Below are 22,536 nucleotides of genomic sequence, written 5' to 3' on the forward strand. Positions count from 1 at the left end.
CTGAAGGTTCTTAATGTCAAGCCCAAGGTCGTTAACAGCGAGCAGACTGACTTTGGAGGGGCGATGATCGGCAAGCTCAACGGGGTCACATGGCTGAAGGGCACATTCGTCGACACCATCAAGTCATGGCAGAAGGAGTGGTTCTACATCACCGAGCCACACAACACAAGTGAGGCAGCACCTCCCGCATTTAGATCTGGCCCACCCACGCTTCCCGTGTCGTAGACAGAAAAGATCCTAGATTGGGGGGAAGCCGTGGAGGTGAAGGATCTCACAAAGAGGATCTCCTCGTTGTGGCAAAATTGATGATGACTGTGGTGATCGGCAATCCGTGATGCTCCGCCGACACGAGGTTGTAGTTCCTGACATTCCCGGTTGCAGCTCCCGACGAGGAGGTTGCAGCTTCTCACGAGGAGGCTTCCAGCATACGACGGCTGTGAGCACCGCCGTTGTAGCTCACCCCCGTAGTGGCCATTGCAAATTTCGTCACCGGTTGTAGCAAATCTCGACACCGGTTGTAGCAAGAAGATGATGAGCGTGATGGCCGGCGAGCCCAGATGCCTCGTAGACATGAGATTGTAGCAGAAAAAGACGTTTGCCCGTTCGATGGGCTCCCAACTTCTTTGGCTCACGGTTGCAACTCTGCGGGGGTGTGGTTCAAGCTCCGTCGCATACCGAGTTGCAACAACACGCCATGCAGTGCCGATCAGAGTGTGGTAGTAATGGTCGCCTTCCGTGCTTTTTCGTAGGAAAGAGAAAGAAAAGAGCGAGACAAAGAAGAATGGGTGGTGGCGGGCCCATGCACACGTGGACTGATGAGGTTGCGTAGGCGTGTGGTCAAACTTGCAATGCGGGCCGTTTGATTGGTCGCAAATGAACGCGTGCCACGCGACCGGCCGAACCTTCGACCGGCGTGCTCGCGTAGTGGCGTGAAACGTTTTCCTTCTCTTAAATCATGGAATTTTGATTTTTTATTTTATTATATTAAGGCATTTTTTTTGAAAAAAATTATATTAGGGCAAGTGACGTGCTACCGATGTATAGATGGGCCATAACTTTTTTTTAGGGGTATTGGGCCATAAATATGCAACATACTGTACAATTCTCATCCAGAGATACGGGCAGTATGGGTCCGAGCACTCAGCCCAGCATCTACATCCTGCTCGGCCTGGCCCAGAAACTTAGGGTTTCCCATCGACCTCCACGCCACCGCACACATATAAGCATGCGACCAAACCGCATCGTCCATTCTTCCCTGCCGCCGCCTCCTCCCTTCTTCAGCCGAAGCGCCCACACGCCTCGACCCAAGGGATCCCAATGGCGCCGACGTCCAAGATGGCGCTGGGCATCAAGCGCGCGTCGCGGTCGCACTCCTACCACCGCCGCGGGCTCTGGGCCATCAAGGCCAAGAACGGCGGAGCCTTCCCAAAGGCCGAGAAGCCAGCCGCCGTCGCCGAGCCCAAGTTCTACCCCGCCGACGACGTCAAGCCCCGCACCGCCAGCACCCGCAAGCCCAAACCTACCAAGCTCAGGTCCGTGCCGCTACCGCCTTGCAGCTCTCTCTGTCCCTCTCCGGGATTTAGGTTGAGATCGATTTGGTTGTCGCAGGTCGACCATCACGCCCGGCACGGTGCTGATCCTGCTCGCTGGGAGGTACATGGGGAAGCGCGTGGTGTTCCTCAAGCAGCTCAAGTCTGGCCTGCTCCTCATCACTGGTAAATCTCGATGGCTCCTGCGCTATGATACTGAGATGCACCCACTCCTCATAACCCAGTAGCGTGGGTCTTCGCATTGTTGGTTATTGAAATTATAGGTTTGGTTACTCGAAGTAGCTATTCGTCGATTGATGCATTGTGGATGCCTTGGCTATGTAGGTTCTTGTTTGTTTGGTCGTCTAGCCTGTTGGTTGCGTAAACCATACTTGGACTATAACTACCATTTGTGGTTTGCTGTTATCACCGACGTGCTTTTAATCGTGTTGTTAATGCCTAGAAATTTGAATATGCAACTAAACTAAAATGCCAACGAGTGCTTTATTTTGTTAACTGTTTGTATTTGTTAGCATCTGTTGGTGTCATAGTTATTGGTTCCCATAGGATGTTTGTAACTACAAAAGTTTTGAATTAAATTCGAGGCAGACATCTTTTGGATTCTGGTTCTGGTTCTGTATTCTACCTTGAATTAGTCGTCTTTGAGAATTCCCTCCTTGCATGTTTATCTACCCCAGTTAATCTGGCAAACTGGGAATTTCACATCCCTAATAATTCTAAATGCAACAATATATTCTTTTGAGGTATTTGCTTATTTCATGTTCTTACAAGTTATTTTGTATGCCTATTTTAACGCTGATGTTTATTTTCAGGACCTTTCAAGATCAATGGTGTCCCAGTTCGCCGGGTGAACCAGGCTTATGTCATTGCCACATCCACAAAGGTTGACATCTCTGGTGTTAAGGTGGAGAAGTTTGATGACAAGTACTTTGCTAGGGACAAGAAGGCCAGGGCAAAGAAGACTGAAGGGGAGCTGTTTGAGACTGAGAAGGAGGTACATCCATGAACCATTGGACGATCAGCTTATGTTCATGTCATTCTGTTCCCCCCAAACTTAGTTCTGTCTCTTGTCTGTTTAACCTGCAGGCAACCAAGAACCTGCCTGACTTCAAAAAGGATGACCAGAAGGCCATTGATGCTGAGTTGATCAAGGCTATCGATGCTGTCCCTGACCTTAAGAACTATCTTGGTGCCCGGTTCTCTCTCAGGGACGGTGACAAGCCCCATGAGATGACCTTCTAAGTTGGTAGAAGTCCTGCGTTTTGAATGTGTTTTGCCTAGCTTGTTGCTGAAATTTGTACCCTGTTACTTGACTTCGTATGTCTGTTGAAGTGAGAAGGTTAAGAGAATCGTTATCTGCTTTTGCAGGTTTTCTTTGCGTTTGCTTAATGTAACACTTCGTTGTGCGTTATTTGTCCTCATTTTCCTTCCATCTGCTGGATGTTTTTGCAGGTGATCACGTTGTGATTTAGGTTAATATATAGCGTTTCATGTTTATTGTGCTTATTGTTCTGGGTTCAAGGCAATTGATTTCAATTATGCCCCATTGGGATGTTTGGTTTAGGTGTCGACTTGACAGTATAAAATGATTCCAATTATGCCCCATTGGGATGCTTGGTTTAGGTGTCGACTTGACAGTATAAAATACTCCCTCCGTCACGGTTTAGAAGGCGGTTTAGAAGGCAGAGTTAAACTTGTGTCTTTTCAAAATAGAAAAGGTTTAACAAGGCAGACGGTTTAGAAGGCAGAGTTAAACTTGTGTCTTTTCAAAATAGAAAAGGTTTAACGTGTGAAAGTAATTACTACTATTAATTAGGACTAGTATTACTTATGCATGCGTCTCAAACGTTTATTTTTTCAGTTGATTAGGCGCATTAGCATCTACACCTGTTACATCTCATAACCAATCGATGACTACCTTGGCCTTAGAGGTTTTTTTTAAACGTGCTTTCTAAACCATTCCCTCCGTTTTATAATGACAGAATAAAGTACTCTATTTGGCAAGGTAACATATTTTTTTGACAGTAGTGTGATGTTAGAAAACATCTAACATTATGAAGGTGTTTGTTTTGAGGTGTGGTAATGTTAACGTAAAGGCAATCAAGTTACATGGTGTAGCAACTCTGTATTGAGAAAATCAAATCTTTGGTTCAACAATGTTCGACGACGAGGATGATTTGGCGTGGCAGCTGATGTCCGGGACAGCAGGCGACGAGGACGACCTGGGACAATAGGCGACGAGGACGATTTGGGGCGGTAGCTGATGACCATGGACACGATGAAGTCGCGACCAAAGAGGAGGAGGAGAAGGTGCAGGTGGTTCCTTGAAGACCATTGGAGACACGCAGAGGTGGATCGAGCATGGCGGCGCTGGTTTCTTTTGGGAACCATTGGAGGGCAGACTAGCAAAGGAGCCCTAACGCGATGCAGGCTGTGCCCAGTGGTTGCCATGGCGTAGATGTGATGGCGCTGGACGAGGAAGAGAGTATCGAAGGGAGGCAGAGGAGGGATCGCTGGACGAGGAAGAGAGTATCGAAGGGAGGCAGAGGAGGGATCGGGGAAGCGGCAGCACCGGTCAAGGAGGAGCCGGGGATCGTGGGGAGGAGCAACAGTTTACACACGGTCGTGGGTGGTATCGATCGACAACAAGCCTGGAACCGTTTACGGAGGCATTGGATACATCTGGATACATCGCACATGTACCAAACGTGCGTAACGTTTTTTGGTTTCCATCGTAAACAGGTAACAAGCTCTTTGCCCGAAACAAACACCTCCTATGAGACACAGGGAGCACGTTCCAGTTTTGAGATTAGCCAACTGTTTAATCTTAAAGCAGAAAACTAATTTCATCTCCCATCGTGATCAACTAAAAACACCGTCACGAGATACTTAGATGTGTCCGTTTTGAGTATTGGTGAATCGATGTGCCTCAGAACTTATTTACTTATATATATACATCTAAATTCCAAAAAGTGCACCTGAGCTGCTTAATGGCCACGAGTGCATGCTCCCTCATTGTCAGATCGAGATCGCGACGCGGAGGTGTTGGGACACGTAATTAACACAAGTGTTGGCCGGTCGGCCTGGCCCGTTTTCTGTCTCGACCACCGCCCTTGCCACGTCACACGCCTCCATTCCACATCCCACCTCCCTCCCTAACCCCGTGACGAACAAAGGAACGACTCCTCTCTCCCTTTTCCGACGATGAATCCGATGGTTCCTCGCCATCCCTTCTTTTTTATTTTCTGTCGATTCCAGCGGTAATCTTTTTTTCGAGTGAGCGACAAAGCATTCGATGCGGTGGTGCTCTAGGGCGTAGGTAGGAGCAGTGGTGCGGTGATTGATGGAGGAAGTGAAATTCGACGCCCAAACTCCGATAATGAGCTTGCCCCTCAGCTTGCTCCATCCATGTGTTCATTTTCCATGGTGGTGATAACCGCGCTTGTGGTTTGGGTCCCATAGTTTGCTTGTATGCGGTATTTGTAGCCATTTGCTTGTAGATTATCGGTGCGGTGGTGCACATCTAGCTTGAGACGGGTTTGGGGGTTGAAGTTTCAGCTTCTATTTGAGAAGGAGTTTGATGTTCTTTTAGCTATTCATGCGGGGTATAGATGGATTAGGGGATTTTTAGGGGTTGTTTGTGAGATCTGCGAGAAATGGTTTGGATTAGGCGATTTTCGAGTAGCTATTGCTCACTTTTGGAGTGCTTATTTACTAGGGGTTCTATATGAGATATGTACGACAAATCAGTGAATCATGGCATTTGAGCCTTGTTTATAGCTTGAAGACATTGTTGTCCATGTTATCCATGCTAGAGCCTGCTGATTAGCGTATGCAATTTGCTATGCAAATTGCCTAACAACTGTTTTGTTAGTTGCCTGTTACACATGGTTTTTTGCTTAACTGAAGGATGTCAACTTGCATGTGTATTTTGGTGTATATTTAGGGTGATTTTGTAATAGCTGTTTACTAGTTGCCTCTTATTTTCATTGTTTCCGCCTAATACACATATGCCAACTTGCTTGTGCGTTAGTGTTGTAATTTATTTGTTAACTTGTGTTGTTTTAGTCATTTTGTCTGTTGTTTTAGTTGATTGTTTTTTAATGTTTTTGCCTATTAGAGGGATGTCCTCTCCCGTGTTGTTTGTGATGGTTGCACTTTTTTTAGTAATAGTTGTTTTTATTTAGTTTCCTATTATTGTCAATGTTTCTTCCTAATACAATTGATGCACTTGAGACTGTAGTAGTTAACTGTGCACCAATGCATGCGGGAATTAATGGCTCGGAGCAGTAAGGGTATTATGGATACCGCCCGTTAGTAAAACCCAATGCTCAACCTCATGACGTTACATTAGATAATCAAACAGTCGAAATAGAGGTGTTGATGCTTCATTTTTATAGGCTCGTATTATGGTGTTGATGATTCACGTGCTGCATATAATTGGTAGTTGTTTTTTCTATGGTGTTGATGATTCATGTTTCAGTTTTCATTGTTTTTTTTTCCTTTTTCCATAGGCTCATATTAATGTGCCCATGATTGGGTACATGCGTGGGAGAGGCTTGAAAGCGACTACAACTCATGTGCCATGTCCATCAGAAATTGATAGTCATTATGAAGACGCTGATAACGACCAGGAAAATGGCAAAGACAACCCTGAGCCTGACAAAGATGTTGAAGATTGTCCCAAAAGAACAAAGCCCTAAAAGAATGTAGGAAATGAGGTAGTCCAGTCTTTCCTCCTTTTCCTGTTCATTTTCCCAAGTAAATGTATGTGAGTTGCCAACCAACATAATTGTATACAAAATGATCATACTGTTTAATATACTTTTTGGTGTTTTTGTTTTGTTTCTTGAGGGTTTAAGGAATAGGATATCGCCTGCAAGGCTGTACAAACCAAACAAATCACTTATTCTTGTCCACAAGGGGGTCATGATTAACAAAGAGTTTGGGGGTTTGTTGGACCTTGGAGCCACTAGCATGGATGCAGATCTTAGCCAATGGATTATGAAGCACTACGATACTGAGGTGTCCCAAATTATTATACCAGACATGGGGAAGATTTAGGTAGATCCAGTGAGCATGCATAGAATACAGTGATTACCAAACAAGGGTAGAAAGATTTGCTTCGGATAATCGAGATGAAATCACAAAGGCCATTTACAACATCTACAATATTACCTCCAAGAATTCACCAACCCTCACATGATGGTGTAAGATGATTGGAGGTATGCAAGGAGCTTACGACGATGACTTTCTCCGTTCTTGGCTAGCCGTTGCCTTTTCCTGCTTCCTTGCACCATCAACAAGTCTAAACATCTCACCTAAAAGCTTCCCCGTTGTTATGGATGCCAACAGTATAACATAGATGAATGCTTGCAATTTGTTGTTGATCACCTAAAGGCAGGGGGGGCAGAGGGGCGGTCGCCTCGGGCCTCCAAAATCTAGGCCCCCACCCACGTAGTATGCACGTAGGCCACGACTGATGTATGCTTGTCCTCCAATGCAGGTAGCTAGCCAACACATCCACTGGTTCCTCGTCGATCGGTCTCATCTACGTGTTTCCCTAACTCGGATTCCTCCTAATCCCCAAGATGTTCCCTATTCATTTATTCCTCGATTTTGTATGCTCATGGCTGAACCGAACAAACAAAAGGCAACCCGCAGCCGCCATTGCTTGTCTCACTTCCTCTCACACCAAACCGATGGTGGGGATGGCTGGGGAGGAACGTTCATGCTAGACTTCATGGAGACGTGGTGTCCAGCGTGGTTGTATCAGACCACAACCACGTTGGATCTGAGTTAGAACCACCATGCAGCCGAAGATCTGATGGTACAGGTGCAGGTCACAAGTTGCGCGTCAGCGAACTAGGCCGCTCTTCGGTCACGAGTTGATGGACGCATAAATAGTGACGCAAATTGTCAAGCATCTCCTATCTCGCGTGAGTCTAAATCACATCATGGCGATTGCTGATCACGTGATCAACGTTGATCCGATTAATCTAAAGTAACATCACACTACATATTTCCTATATCTATATTGCTAATTAAGTTATTTCTGTTCGCATGCATAGTACATGATTTCTTTTGAAACCGTTTACACATTTGCTACTCCTTAGATCGGCTCAAAGACTAGTCTCTAATGGTAAGAAACCAAGGGCTATTATTTACTCTTTTATTCATTTTAAAGGTAAAAATCATGCATGCTACTTATTCAAAAGGTCCAGGGATATCAGCAGATACAAAGTGAAGAATAAAGTCCAAGAATTTGTGATAACATCACACTATGTAGTTCCTATATCTATATCTATATTGTAGTGACCAAGCATTGATGGAATTTAATTTTGGTTTTTAGCAGTGCTTATTATCATGTCTACTATGCATTCAGTGAAAGAGAACAAAAATGAAACAAGAACTATAAAGGGGATCTACCATCCCTATCATAAGTGAATTTTATGAAAAAATATTAGAAAAGGTTTAATGGTAATATGTATAAATTATTTCATAAGAATGTCGCTTTTGGGGGTCATTTAAACGATCATATATATTTTCTTATAACATTTATGACAAGAGGGCGTCAAGTTTTGCTTTCGCCCCGGGCCCCTAAAATCTCAGGCCCGGCCGTGGCTAAAGGCAACATTCATGGTAGCACGTGTCAGAAAGAATGATGTATGCTGCTGTGTTTTCCACCTTGTAGTAAGTGCATATACCTTTCTCTTATTTTCTGATCCTTCTTTTTGGTTCTCATGAAAACTCATGGTTTTTTTCATTTGATAACTCACATGCAGCTATTGTATCTAGACTTGTTGGATGAGGATGAACCTATACCAAGTTTGAGGATGAAGTGAACCACTAATCTAAAATCTAAGCACCCACCCCCCATCCCTTGGTCACAAACTTGGTATACTTCTTATCCTTTGCACTCGAATCTAATTGCAAAAGTCATTAAGAAGGATAAGAAGGGCTCGGGTCAATATGGAAAACCGCGGGTAAGTTTCTTTATTGCCCCCGTGTGTTTTATTGGGTCATGCATACAATTTTCTCCATTGCATGTTCTAAACTGCAAGTCATAGAAATAATAAAAAATAAGTAAGTCATATATTTAAGTCTGGAAAGTCTTATAATCTTGGTCAAGCAACTTGGAAACTCAATATAAAGAGAAGCATGCCATACATATTTTGTCATGCACATAATATTTTTTTATGAGGCAAAGGGATGGGGGGTTGGTGACTTAGTTTTTAGGTTAGTGATTTAGTTCATCTTTTAGGGGGTACTTTTTACAATAGTTGTATGTGAAATGATCAATATGGTTGACTAGAGGGGGGGGGGGGTGAATAGGCAACTAACAAATTTTAATGTTTCCTTTTAATAAATTAAGTTTAGCAACAAATAGGATGTCTAGATATGCAACTAAGTGAGCAACCTATATGATGCTAACCACAACAACAGTAAGCAAGAAGTAAATACAAGTAAAGGTAAGAAATAACCACAAGTGGAACCGATGAAGACGAGGACATGTTTCCTAAGTTCCTTCCTTTTGAGGGGAAGTACGTCTCTGTTGGAGCGGTGTGGAGGCACAATGCTCCCCAAGATGCCACTACGGCCATTGTATTCTCCTCACACACTCACACAATGGAAGGTGTCGTGATTCCACTAAGTGGTTCTCTTGAAGACGACAACCAGACCTTTACAAACAAGGTTGGGTCTCTCTCCACAACTCAATTGGAGGCTCCCAACGAAACCACAAAGCTTCACCACAATGGCATATGCCTTCAAGGTGACCTCTTCCGTCTAGGGTGCTCAAACACCCAAGAGTAACAAGATCCGTGGGGGATTAATGGCGGGAAGAACTTCTCTCTTGGTGGAAGTGTGGGGGGAAGGCCTTCTCCTCCAAACCCTAGAGAATCAACAACAATTGATGGCTAGGGAGGGAGATTGGGCAAGTTTGCGCTTTTGGAGCAACAATGGAGCTGTATAGGAAAAATGTCAGATCTGCTCAGGGAAGAAGACCCCTATTTATAGTGAGGGGAAATCTCGCCGTTACCAGCCCCTACTGGCCCAGCTAAGCAGTAGTGCCGTGCACTAGGACGGTACTACCTCTTGGGCGGTACTACCGTGATGTAGGAGCGGTACTTCCGCTTAGCCTCACCGAGGATAAGTGGGCGTGGCAGAAGGGGGCGGCAGTACCGCTGGAGCGGTACTACCGCTCCCCCGTGGGCGGTACTTCCGCCCAAACATAGAAAAACGCCCCTAGACATGAGAGAAATGAAACAAGCGTAAGAGAGCCGGGCACCGGTGGGCGACAGTACTGCTGGAGTGGTACTACCGCTTATGCAATTTTCTAGGCACTATTTGAGGGCAGCTTCTTTGCTGCGAGAAATTGATGGGGTGCAAGAATGAGAGATGTTGGTCCACCCAACCTTTGCAAACGCGTATCCCTCTTAATAGTACGGGATTATCTATGACTCGAGTCCACGAACCCTAAATCAATAGCTAAGCACCGTTTTCACTTTCACTTACTCACGGGAATATAACCGTCTCGTGCCATGTGATAATTCTTTGGAAGCATATCGCACACGATTAATTCACAAAGGGTATCATCATCAACCACCAAATTCACTTAGGAGAAATTGCGCTCTTACAATCCCCCCCTTTTTGGTGGGTTGATGATAACACGGGATTTGCCAAAAAAGAATAAACTAAGAAGTCATATGCATTCCCAAAACCTACAAAATATAGACGGGCTCCCCCTAGATGTGTTATCTATTTGAATATGCTTTTGGAATGCAAAGAGCACTAAATATAGACGGGCTCCCCCTTTGGCATCAAGACACCAAAAAGAGGAGACAGGAGAAGCTCAGTAGTCCTCATCATCATGTCCCTCAGACTCATCTGAAGTAGTAGACACCTCCTTAGGTGACACCTCCTCCTTAGACTCCGTCCAATCGCAGTTGACCTTTATCCAGTCTTTCTCATTAGTGATCTTGTCCTCTAAATCACTCTGGACATCAAGAACAAAGTTCCGCATGATCATCTTGTCATGGCCGCGCGCCTTCTTGGCATCAACATGTGCATTGTACTGACCCTTCGTCTAGAAGCATAAAAGATCCTTCACCTTCTTAGTGAGTTTGGAGGACCAAGAAGATTCAGTCTGGGATCTAGGAACAAACTCATAATCGGCCTCAGGCTCGTCATCCGAGTCAGTAGCAGCAATCTCTAGAACAACACGTGGAATACCCCAATTCTCCTTCACACGGAGCTTGAGCACACCATGAGTGACCATGTGATCAGTCACCAACAACTCAGTAGGAAAGGCAACATTCTAGGTGTCCTCAATCATCTTGAACAGATACAGAGCATAGATGGGCACCTTCTTCTTCTCAAACACAACATACCTCAACTCCATCCACATAATGTGGGAAACATCCAAGGTTTACTGGCGGTCTCGCTCATTCATGCAGAAAAGAAGGAGGTTGACAAGATAGGAGTGCACATGGTCCTTGTTCCCAACATGAGGAAACAGAGTGTTGCCAAAGATCCTATGCATGATGTCTAGAAAAGGAATGAGCTCAGTACGGTGACCCCTGGGAGTCTTCACAATCCTCGAGTGACGAATGGGCTTGGACTTGTGAGTAGCAGGAATACCCTCAGTGTGAGGCCTCAGGCCAATAGGAACATCCAGACCCGTGTCAGCAATGCCGAGAGAGTTCATAAACGTCTTCCAATCAGAGTGTAGCACACGCGCACGAGTCATCCAGTTCATGCGCCTTTCATCATCTTGATGGAAGTGAACAGTAGCATAGAATTGAGCCACGATCTCGCTGTCAAAGTACTTATTGAAGCCGATGATAGGACCAAGACCCCACTTCTCGCAGAGAGCATAAACTTCAGCAAAATAAGCAGAATGGGGATTATAGGTCATGTGCCCCATATCAATGCTCTTGACGTCCACAAAGAGATTGGTCCTTGTCTTGATAATATTGGAATAGATAAGAGACCGAGTCTTGTTCTAGAATGGACGCCCCACAAGAGCTTCATCCCGAGGGAGACAATAGGGACCATTCTTGTGAAGCACAACAAACTCTTCTTGAGGCCAATCTTGGGGCTCTTTGGGGCCCTTCTTCTTGCGGACAATCCTCCTTAGAGACTGCTTTTGTGGCTGTGCACTGGAACTAGCGTCTGCTTCCTCAGATGCACATGGGCACTTGGAGCCACGCTTAGGGTTCATGCGACGAGTCATAGGGCCAGATACATCACCTAGAACTCACAAGAAGAATGGCAAGAAAACATGTGTAAAGAGACCACAATAGTCAAAATAGGGAACCAAAACAGAGATGGGCACATGCAGAGAAGAAAGTGAGTGCACGCACCAGGGTGGTAGTACCACTGTGCAGGAGCGGTACTTCCGCCGCAGCGGTAGTATCTCTGTGCTGGAGCGGTATTTCCGCCAGAGCGGTAGTACCGGTGATGCACATGCAGTAGTGTTGGGGAACGTTGCATGTGAAACAGAAATTTTCCTACGCACACGCAAGACCTATCATGGTGATCATCATCTACGAGAGGGGAGATCGGATCCACATACCCTTGTAGATCGAAGCGTTAAGAAACGTGGTTGATGTAGTCAAACGTCTTCGCCATCCGAATCACAGGCGTCCCACGAACTCCGTCCCGATCTAGCGCCGAACGGATGGCACCTCCGTGTTCAGCACACATACATCTCAATGACGATCTCCGTCTTCTTCATCCAGCAAGAGGGGCGAAGAGGTAGATGAGTTCCCCGACACCACGACGGCGTGGTGGTGGTGGTGGTTGATACGTCCATTTTTCATCATGCTTTCATGTTGATATTTATCGCTTTATGGACTGTTATTATACTTTGTGGAACCTTACTTATGCCTTTTCTCTCTTATTTTGCAAGGTGTATTTGAAGAGGGAGAATACACGCAGCTGGAATTCTGGACTGGAAAAGGAGCAAGTCTGAGTCCTCTATTCTGCGCAACTCCAATTGCCCTGAAAATCAACGTGGAATTTTTTGGGATTATATAAAAAATACTGGGCGAAAGAAGCGTCAGAGGGGAGCAGCCAGGGGCCCACAAGCCTGGTTGCCGCGGCCTACCCCCCTGGCCGCGACAATAAGGCTTGTGGGCACCCTGGTGGCCCACTGGCCCCCCTCTTTTGCTATATGAAGGGTTTCGTCCGAGAAAAAATCAGGGTGGAGCTTTTTCGTGGATTCGCTGCCGCCACGAGGCGGAACTTGAGCAGAACCAATCTAGGTCTCCGAGAGGACGATCCTGCCGGGGAAACTTCCCTCCCGGAGGGGGAAATCGTCGCCTTCGTCATCACCAACACTCCTCTCGTCGGAGGGGACTCATCTCCATCAACATCTTCATCATCACCATCTCCTCTCCAAACCCTAGTTCATCTCTTGTAACCAATCTCCGTCTCGCGACTCCGATTGGCACTTGTAAGGTTGCTAGTAGTGTTGATTACTCTTTGTAGTTGATGCTAGTTGGATTACTTGGTGGAAGAGTTTATGTTCAGATCCTTGATGCTATTCATTACACCTCTGATCATGATTATGATTATGCTTTGTGAGTAGTTACTTTTGTTCCTGAGGACATGGGATAAGTCATGCTAATAATAGTCATGTGAATTTGGTATTCGTTCGGTATTTTGATATGTTGTATGTTGTCTTTTCCTCTAGTGGTCTTATGTGAACGTCGACTACATAACACTTCACCATATTTGGGCCTAGAGGAAGGCATTGGGGAGTAGTAAGTAGATGATGGGTTGCTAGAGTGACAGAAGCTTAAACCCCAGTCTATGCGTTGCTTCGTAAGGGGCTGATTTGGATCCACTAGTTTAATGCTATGGTTAGACGTTGTCTTAATTCTTCTTTCGTAGTTGCGGATGCTTGCGAGAGGGGTTAATCATAAGTGGGATGCTTGTACAAGTAAGGGCAGTACCCAAGCGCTGGTCGACCCACATATCAAACTATCAAAGTAACGAACGTGAATCATATGAACATGATGAAACTAGCATGACAGAAATTCCCGTGTGTCCTCGGGAGCGTTTTTCCTCTTATAAGACTTTGTTCAGGCTTGTCCCTTGCTACAAAATGGATTGGGCCACTTTGCTGCACTATTGCTACTACTTGTTACTTTTCGTTTGCTACGTTTCACCTTACGACACCATCACTTGTTACCGCTACTTTCAGTGCTTGCAGTTATTACCTTGCTGAAAACTGTTTATCAGAGCCTTCTCCTCCTCGTTGGGTTCGACACTCTTACTTATCTAAAGGACTACGATTGATCCCCTATACTTGTGGGTCATCAAGACTCTTTTCTAGCGCCGTTGCCGGGGAGGGAAGCGCCTTTGGTAAGTGGAATTTGGTAAGGAAACATTTATATACTGTGCTGAAATTTATTGTCACTTGTCACTATGGAAACTGTTCCTTTGAGGAGTTTGTTTGGGGTATCTTCACCACGAACGGAAGCACGAGGAGTTGTTCCTCAACCTGAGGTGCCTACTGAAAATATCTTTTATGAAATTCCTTTGGGTATGCTTGAGAAACTGCTGGCTAATCCTTTTACAGGAGATGGATCATCACATCCAGACTTGCATCTGATCTATGTAGATGATGTTTATGGTTTATTTAAGCTTGCAGGTTTTCTCGAGCATGAGGTAAAGAAGAAAGTCTTTCCTTTATCTTTGAAGGATAAGGCGTTGACATGGTATAAGCTATGTGATGATACTGGATCATGGGACTACAATCGGTTGAAATTGGAATTTCATCAAAAGTTTTATCCTATGCATTTAGTACATCATGATCAGAATTATATTTATAACTTTTGGCCTCGTGACAGGGAAAGCATAGCTCAAGCTTGGGGGAGGCTTAAATCATTGCTATATTCATGCCCCAATCATGAGCTCTCGAGAGAAACTGTCACTCAAAACTTTATGCTCGGCTTTCTCATGAAGATCGTACCATGCTTGACACTTCTTGTACCGGTTCTTTTATGAAGAAGGATATTGACCACAAGTGGAATTTATTGGAAAGAATCAAACGTAACTCTGAAGATTGGGAGCTTGAAGAAGGTAAGGATTCAGGTATGAATTTCCAGTTTGATTGCGTTAAATCTTTTGTTGAAACAAACACTTCTAGAGATTTTAGCGCTAAGTATGGACTTGACTCTGAGATAGTAGCTTCTCTATGTGAATATTTTGCTGCTCATGTTGATCTTCCTAAAGAAAAGTGGTTTAAGTATCATCCTCCTATAGAAGTCAACATAGTTAAACCCAATCTAGTTGAAGAGAAAGTCATTGCCTTTAGTGATCCTATTGTTCCTTGTGCCTACGCTGAGAAACCACCTTACCCTGCTAGGAAAAAGGATTATTCTAAAGCTCCAACTGTGATACGTAGGGGTTACATTAGACGACTTGCACCCCCTAAGGAAATTAGAGTTGAACCCAGTGTTGCTATTATCAAAGATCTCTTAGCCGAATACATAGACGGGCATGTTATCAAATTCTGGGAGGACTCCGCTAGAATTGCTAAACCTCACGCGAAAGACAAATACGGACCTGTAGTTGGCCTGCCCGTTGTTTCTGTCAAGGTTGGAGATCACTGTTATCTTGGTTTATGTGATATGGGTGCTAGTGTTAGTGCAATACCCCAGTCCCTATATGATGAAATCAAAGATGAGATTGCACCTGCTGAGTTAGAACCCATTGATGTCACTATTACGCTAGCTAATAGAGACACTATCTACCCTCTGGGAATTGTGAGAGACGTAGAAGTCCTGTGTGGTAAGACGAAGTATCCTACTGATTTCCTCGTCCTTGCTACTACACAAGATAGCTTTTGTCCCATCATATTTGGTAGACCTTTTCTCAACACTGTCAATGCTCACATTGATTGCATTAAACAGACTGTCACTGTTAGTTTCGAGGGTGTGTCTCATGAATTTAACTTCTCCAAGTTTGGAAGACAACCCCATGAAAAAGAGTCGTTTGGTAGGGATGAAATAATTGCTCTTGCCTGTATTGCCGTACCTCCTACGGATCCTTTAGAGCAATATCTGCTTGAGCATGAAAATGATATGCATATGGATGAAAGAGATGAGATAGATAAAATTGTTTTAGAACAATATCCTATTCTCAAGAATAATCTGCCTGTTGAACTGCTTGGGGATCCTCCCCCACCAAAGGGTGATCCTGTGTTCGAGCTAAAACAGTTACCAGATACTCTTAAGTATGCCTACCTTGATGAGAAGGAGATATATCCTGTTATTATTAGTGCTCACCTCTCGAATCACGAAGAGAAGAAGTTATTAAAAACTTTGAGGAAGCACCGTGCTTCCATTGGATATACTCTTGATGATCTAAAGGGTATTAGTCCCATTCTATGTCAGCACAAGATTAAAACCGATCCCGATTCTAAGCCAGTTGTTGATCATCAACGGAGATTAAATCTGAGGATGAAAGAGGTCGTGAGAAAAGAAATATTAAAGCTTCTGGAAGCAGAAATCATTTATCCTGTTGCTCATAGTGATTGGGTAGGTCCAGTACATTGCGTACCTAAGAAGGGAGGTATCACCGTTGTTCCTAATGATAAGAATGAACTAATCCCACAGAGGATTATTACTGCCTATAGGATGGTGATAGACTTCCGGAAACTGAACAAGGCAACTAGGAAAGACCATTATCCTTTGTCGTTTATCGACCAAATGCTAGAAAGGCTATCTAAACACACACACTTCTGCTTTCTAGACGATTATTCAGGTTTCTCACAAATACCTGTTGCACAATCTGATCAGGAGAAAACCACTTTCACCTGCCCCTTCGGTACCTTTGCTTATAGACATATGCCTTTTGGCTTGTGCAATGCACCGGCCACCTTTCAAAGATGTATGATGGCTATATTCTCTGACTTTTGTGAAAAGATTGTTGAGGTTTTCTTGGATGATTTCTCTGTTTACGGTTCTTCCTTTCACGATTACCTCAGCAACCTTGATCGAGTCTTACAGAGATGCAAAGATACCAACCTCGTCTTGAACTGGGAGAAGTGCCATTTCATGGTTAATGAAGGCATCGTCTTAGGACACAAAATCTGTGAGAAAGGCATTGAAGTTGATAAGGCTAAGGTTGATGCAATTGAGAAAATGCCTTGCCCCACAGATATCAGAGGTATACGAACTTTCCTAGGTCATGCTGGTTTCTATAGAAGGTTCATTAAAGACTTCTCTAAGATTTCTAGGCCTCTTACCAACCTCTTGCAGAAGGATGTTCCTTTTGTTTTTGATGAGGATTGTGAGGAAGCTTTCGAAATACTTAAGAAGGCCTTGATAACCGCACCTATTGTTCAACCACCTGATTGGAACTTGCCCTTTGAAATCATGTGCGATGCTAGTGATTATGCTGTTGGTGCTGTTCTAGGACAAAGAGTTGACAAGAAGTTGAATGTCATTCACTACGCTAGTAAAACTCTATACAGTGCCCAAAGAAACTATGCCACTACGGAGAAGGAGTTTTTAGCAGTCGTGTTTGCATGTGAAAAGTTCAGATCTTATATAGTTGACTCAAAAGTCACTATTCACTCGGATCATGCTGCTATTAAGTACCTTATGGAGAAGAAGGACGCTAAGCCTAGGCTAATCAGATGGGTTCTCCTGCTACATGAATTTGATTTGCACGTTGTTGACCGAAAGGGTGCTGATAACCCTGTAGCAGATAACTTGTCTAGGCTAGAGAATGTCCTTGATGACCCACGACCTATTGATGACATCTTTCCTGATGAGCAATTGAATGTCATCCGCACTTCACATAGTGCACCGTGGTATGCTGATTACGCAAACTATATCGTAGCCAAATACATACCACCCAGTTTCACCTACCAGCAAAATAAGAAATTCTTCTTTGATTTGAGACACTACTTTTGGGATGATCCTCACCTTTATAAGGAAGGAGTAGATGGTGTTATTAGATGTTGTGTGTCTGAACATGAACAGGGACAGATCCCGCAGAAGTGTCATTCCGAAGCCTACGGAGGACACCATGCTGGAGACAGAATTGCTCATAAGGTATTGCAATCATGTTTCTATTGGCCCACTCTCTTCAAGGATGCCCGTAAGTTTGTCTTATCTTGTGACGAATGCCAAAGAATAGGGAATATCAGTAAGCGTCAGGAAATTCCTATGAACTATTCACTTGTCATTGAACCATTTGATGTTTGGGGCTTTGATTATATGGGACCTTTCCCGAGTTCCAATGGGTATACTCACATCTTAGTTGCTGTGGATTATGTCACTAAGTGGGTAGAAGCTATACCCACTAGAAATGCTGATCACCACACCTCTATTAAGATGGTTAAAGAAGTCATTTTCCCAAGATTTGGAGTCCCTAGATATCTGATGACTGATGGCGGTTCACACTACATTCATGGTGTTTTCCGCAAGATGCTTGCTAAGTATGATGTCAACCATAGAGTTGCATCTCCTTATCATCCTCAGTCTAGTGGTCAAGTGGAGTTGAGTAATAGGGAGATCAAATTGATCTTACAAAAGACCGTCAATAGATCTCGAAAGAATTGGTCTAGCAAACTTGACGATGCACTATGGGCTTATAGGGCTGCTTATAAGAATCCCATGGGCATGTCGCCGTATAAAATGGTTTACGGTAAGGCCTGTCATTTACCTCTTGAGCTGGAACACAAAGCTTATTGGGCAATCAAAGAGCTCAACTTCGATTTCAAACTTGCCGGTGACAAGCGGTTGTTTGATATCAGCTCATTAGATGAATGGAGGGCCCAGGCATATGAGAATGCCAAGTTGTTCAAGGAAAAGGTTAAGAGATGGCACGACAAAAGAATACAAAAACGAGAGTTCAATGTAGGTGATTATGTCCTGCTATACAATTCTCGCTTAAGATTCTTCGCAGGCAAGCTTCTCTCTAAATGGGAAGGTCCCTACATTGTCGAGGAAGTATACCGTTCCGGTGCCATCAAAATCAATAACACGGAAGGTAATTTTCCTAGAGTGGTAAATGGGCAAAGAATCAAACATTACATCTCTGGTACTCCCATAAATGTTGAGACCAATATCATCAATATCATAACTCCAGAGGAGTACATAAGGGATGTTTATCAGCCTGTTTCGGACCCTGAAAACGAAGAGGTATGTGTTTTGGTTAGTAATTGGACTCCAAAACTTTTCCAGTAGGAATTTTTCTCCGTTTCGGAATTTATGGAAAATTAGAAAAAATAAAAAGTAGTCCGGAGAGCGCACGAGGCGGCCACAAGCTTGGTTGCCGCGGCCTACCCCCTGGCCGCGGCAACAGGGCTTGTGGGCACCTCGTGTGCCTCCCGGACTCCGTTTTCTTGCGGAGCACTCCTTCTGGTCTAGAAAAAATCATTATATATACGCCCGAGGGTTTTGATCTCCGTATCGTGCAGTTTTCCTCTATTTTCGTTTCGAGCCTGTTTCTGTCGCACATCTAGATCATCATGACTTCCCCAAAAGCTCCTAAGGACAAGATCTTCGAGAAGGTCATCAATCCCTACCTCACGGAAGTGCCGAAACACCCTCAATCTATCAAGATGAGTGAGGGGATGTTGCACATCCGTGATGTTGAGGGGCCTAAGAAGATCAGAAGCGTGGAGACGAGGCTCGTAGCAATGGAGCAACACGTCTTCAAGTGCCAAGGGATGGTGGAGCGTGGACTCAACGCCAACCACATGATGATCACGGAGTTCACCAGCAATCACAAGATGGATGCTATTGACATTGGGAAGCACCTTTCCAGGCTCTATGACAGGGTTGATCAACTTCAAGGCCAGATCTATGACCTGCAGAACCAAAACTATGAGTATTAGTATAGATTTAAATCAATTCAGTTGGCTGCAGATTTGAGGATTCCGACGACTCGTTCATCCTGCCATGATGGAGCACCTATGCCTTGGAAGACGGAGGATCAGACTACTTCAACAACTCCACCACCATCACCACCAAAGGAAGACAACTAAGCATTGGTATGGGCAACCCCCTTGGCTTTTGCCAAGCTTGGGGGAGTTGCCCTGGTATCGTATCACCTTTATATCTTTTGCTTTTACCTTTGTTTTAGTTCTTTCCTTTTCAGTTTTTATTTCTTCTCTTAGTGGAATAAGTCTTTAGTGTTTTAGTTTGAGTCTTTTGCCTCGTGTCTCCCCCGATGTATTCGAGCTTGTGAGCTATTTAATAAAGAGTATCTTATTCAAGGGCTTTGTTTTGTGCCGTGATCAAAAGTATGAAAAGAACGATAGCATGAAAGATCATGAGATGATCTTATGGAAAGTGATAGCTTCACATATAACAAGTATGATGATTGAAACTTGTTGAGAGTAGATCAACATAGACCTCAGTCATTGTTGCAATTAATAAGAAGTAATAAGGAAAGAGAGGTTCACATATAAATATATCATCTTAGACACTTTCTATAATTGTGAGCACTCACCAAACTATTACATGCTTAGAAATAGATGTTGGACAAGGAAGACAACATAATGAATTGTGTTTGCTTGGTTCCAAACAATGTTATATGATTAGAGACCCCTTAGCATGTGACGATTGCTTCCACCTCATATTAGCCAAAACTCCCGCACCAAGTAGAGATACTCTTGTGCATCCATAAACCTTCAAACCAGTTTTGCCATGAGTGTCCACCATACCTACCTATGGATTGAATAAGATCCCTCAAGTAAGTTGTCATCGGTGCAAGCAATAAAAATTGCTCTCTAATATGTATGATCTATTAGCGTGTGGAAAATAAGTTTTGTACGAACCTGTGATGAGGAAGACATAAAAGCGACAGTCTGCATAATAAAGTTCTTTATCACAGAGGCAATATAAAGTGACGTTCCTCCGCACTAAGAGGACACGCATCCAAACCTCGAAAGCGCATGACAATCTCTGCTTCCCTCTGCGAAGGGCCTATCTTGTACCTTTACTTTTTGCCCTTGTAAGAGTCATGGTGATCTTCACCAATTCCTTATTTAGCCTTTTTCTTGGTGAACGCCATATGCTTGGGAAAGATCTATATTCATATATCAACTTGGAGCTGAGTACTTATGCTTTATTATTGTTGACTTTACCCTTGAGGTAAATGGTTGGGAGGCAAAATTATAAGCCCCTATCTTTCTCTGTGTCCAACTGAAACTTTGATATCGTGAGTACCACGTGAGTTGTAACAATTGTGGAAAACAAAAGAGATGATTGAGTATGTGGATTTGCCTTACAAGCTCTTATTTGACTCTTTCTGATGTTATGATAAATTGCAATTGCTTCAATGACTATGGACTGTTGTTGGCTACTTCTCGGTAAGGTTTTTGTTTCATACGTTGCTTTGTGAAGGAATTTTTACTTTCCCATAAGAATCTCTATGATGTATTGCTGTTCTATGTGTGATCATGATGCCCTCATGTCTGTATTATGTTTTATCGACACCTTCATCCCTAAACATGTGGACATGTTTTGGGTCTTGGTTTTCGCTTGAGGACAAGCGAGGTCTAAGCTTGGAGGAGTTGATACGTCCATTTTGCATCATGCTTTCATGTTGATATTTATCGCTTTATGGACTGTTATTATACTTTGTGGAACCTTACTTATGCCTTTTCTCTCTTATTTTGCAAGGTCTATTTGAAGAGGGAGAATACCAGCAGCTGGAATTCTGGACTGGAAAAGGAGCAAGTCTGAGTCCTCTATTCTGCGCAACTCCAAATGCCCTGAAAATCAACGTGGATTTTTTTGGGATTATATACAAAATACTGGGTGTAAGAAGCGTCAGAGGGGAGCAGCCAGGGGCCCACAAGCCTGGTTGCCGCGGCCTACCCCTGGCCGCGGCAACAGGGCTTGTGGGCACCCTGGTGGCCCACTGGCCCCCCTCTTTTTCTATTTGAAGGGTTTAGTCCGAGAAAAAATCAGGGTGGAGCTTTTTCGTGGATTCGCCGCCGCCACGAGGCGAAACTTGAGCAGAACCAATCTAGGGCTCCGGCAGGACGATCCTGCCGGGGAAACTTCCCTCCCGGAGGGGGAAATCGTCGCCTTCATCATCACCAACACTCCTCTCGTCGTAGGGGAGTCATCTCCATCAACATCTTCATCAGAACCATCTCCTCTCCAAACCCTAGTTCATCTCTTGTAACCAATCTCCGTCTCGCGACTCCGATTGGCACTTGTAAGGTTTCTAGTAGTGTTGATTACCCTTTGTAGTTGATGCTAGTTGGATTACTTGGTGGAAGAGTTTATGTTCCTATCCTTGATGCTATTAATTACACCTATGATCATGATTATGATTATGCTTTGTGAGTAGTTACTTTTGTTCCTGAGGACATGGGATAAGTCATGCTAACAATAGTCATGTGAATTTGGTATTCGTTCGGTATTTTGATATGCTGTATGTTGTCTTTTCCTCTAGTGGTGTTATGTGAACGTTGACTACATAACACTTCACCATATTTGGGCCTAGAGGAAGGCATTGGGGAGTAGTAAGTAGATGATGGGTCGCTAGAGTGACAGAAGCTTAAACCCCAGTCTATGCGTTGCTTCGTAAGGGGCTGATTTGGATCCACTAGTTTAATGCTATGGTTAGACGTTGTCTTAATTCTTCTTTCGTAGTTGCGGATGCTTGCGAGAGGGGTTAATCGTAGGTGGGATGCTTGTCCAAGTAAGGGAAGTACCCAACCGCCGGTCCACCCACATATCAAACTGTCAAAGTAACGAACGCGAATCATATGAACATGATGAAACTAGCATGACAGAAATTCTCGTGTGTCCTTTGGAGCGTTTTTCCTCTTATAAGACTTCGTTCACGCTTTTCCCTTGCTACAAAAGGGATTGGGACACTTTGCTGCGCCGTTGCTACTACTTGTTACTTGTTACTTTTCGCTTCCTACGTTTCACCTTACGACACCATCACTTGTTACCGCTACTTTTAGTGCTTGCAGTTATTACCTTGC

The 22,536-nt window shown here is 44.1% G+C and overlaps 1 protein-coding gene across 1 annotated transcript; it reads left to right on the top strand.

Moving 5' to 3' along the window:
- Positions 1-1,252: 1,252 nt before the first annotated feature.
- On the top strand, positions 1,253-2,961 carry LOC123401134 (60S ribosomal protein L6-like). Its single transcript, XM_045094860.1, has 4 exons — positions 1,253-1,532; positions 1,609-1,715; positions 2,363-2,544; positions 2,637-2,961. Exons 1-4 carry the CDS (start codon positions 1,318-1,320, stop codon positions 2,790-2,792), a joined length of 660 nt encoding a protein of 219 aa, XP_044950795.1. The 5' UTR covers positions 1,253-1,317; the 3' UTR covers positions 2,793-2,961.
- The last annotated feature ends 19,575 nt before the right edge of the window (positions 2,962-22,536 follow it).

This window comes from Hordeum vulgare, chromosome 6H, assembly GCF_904849725.1.
Source record: "Hordeum vulgare subsp. vulgare chromosome 6H, MorexV3_pseudomolecules_assembly, whole genome shotgun sequence".
Classification (NCBI taxonomy): Eukaryota; Viridiplantae; Streptophyta; class Magnoliopsida; order Poales; family Poaceae; genus Hordeum; species Hordeum vulgare.

Bases quoted from the DNA above. Each gene is read 5' to 3' on its own strand.
- LOC123401134 (XM_045094860.1), top strand. From the start codon at position 1,318: ATGGCGCCGACGTCCAAGATGGCGCTGGGCATCAAGCGCGCGTCGCGG. The intron at 1,716-2,362 runs GTAAATCTCGAT...GTTTATTTTCAG, and splicing joins TGGCCTGCTCCTCATCACTG to GACCTTTCAAGATCAATGGT. The intron at 2,545-2,636 runs GTACATCCATGA...TTTAACCTGCAG, and splicing joins TGTTTGAGACTGAGAAGGAG to GCAACCAAGAACCTGCCTGA.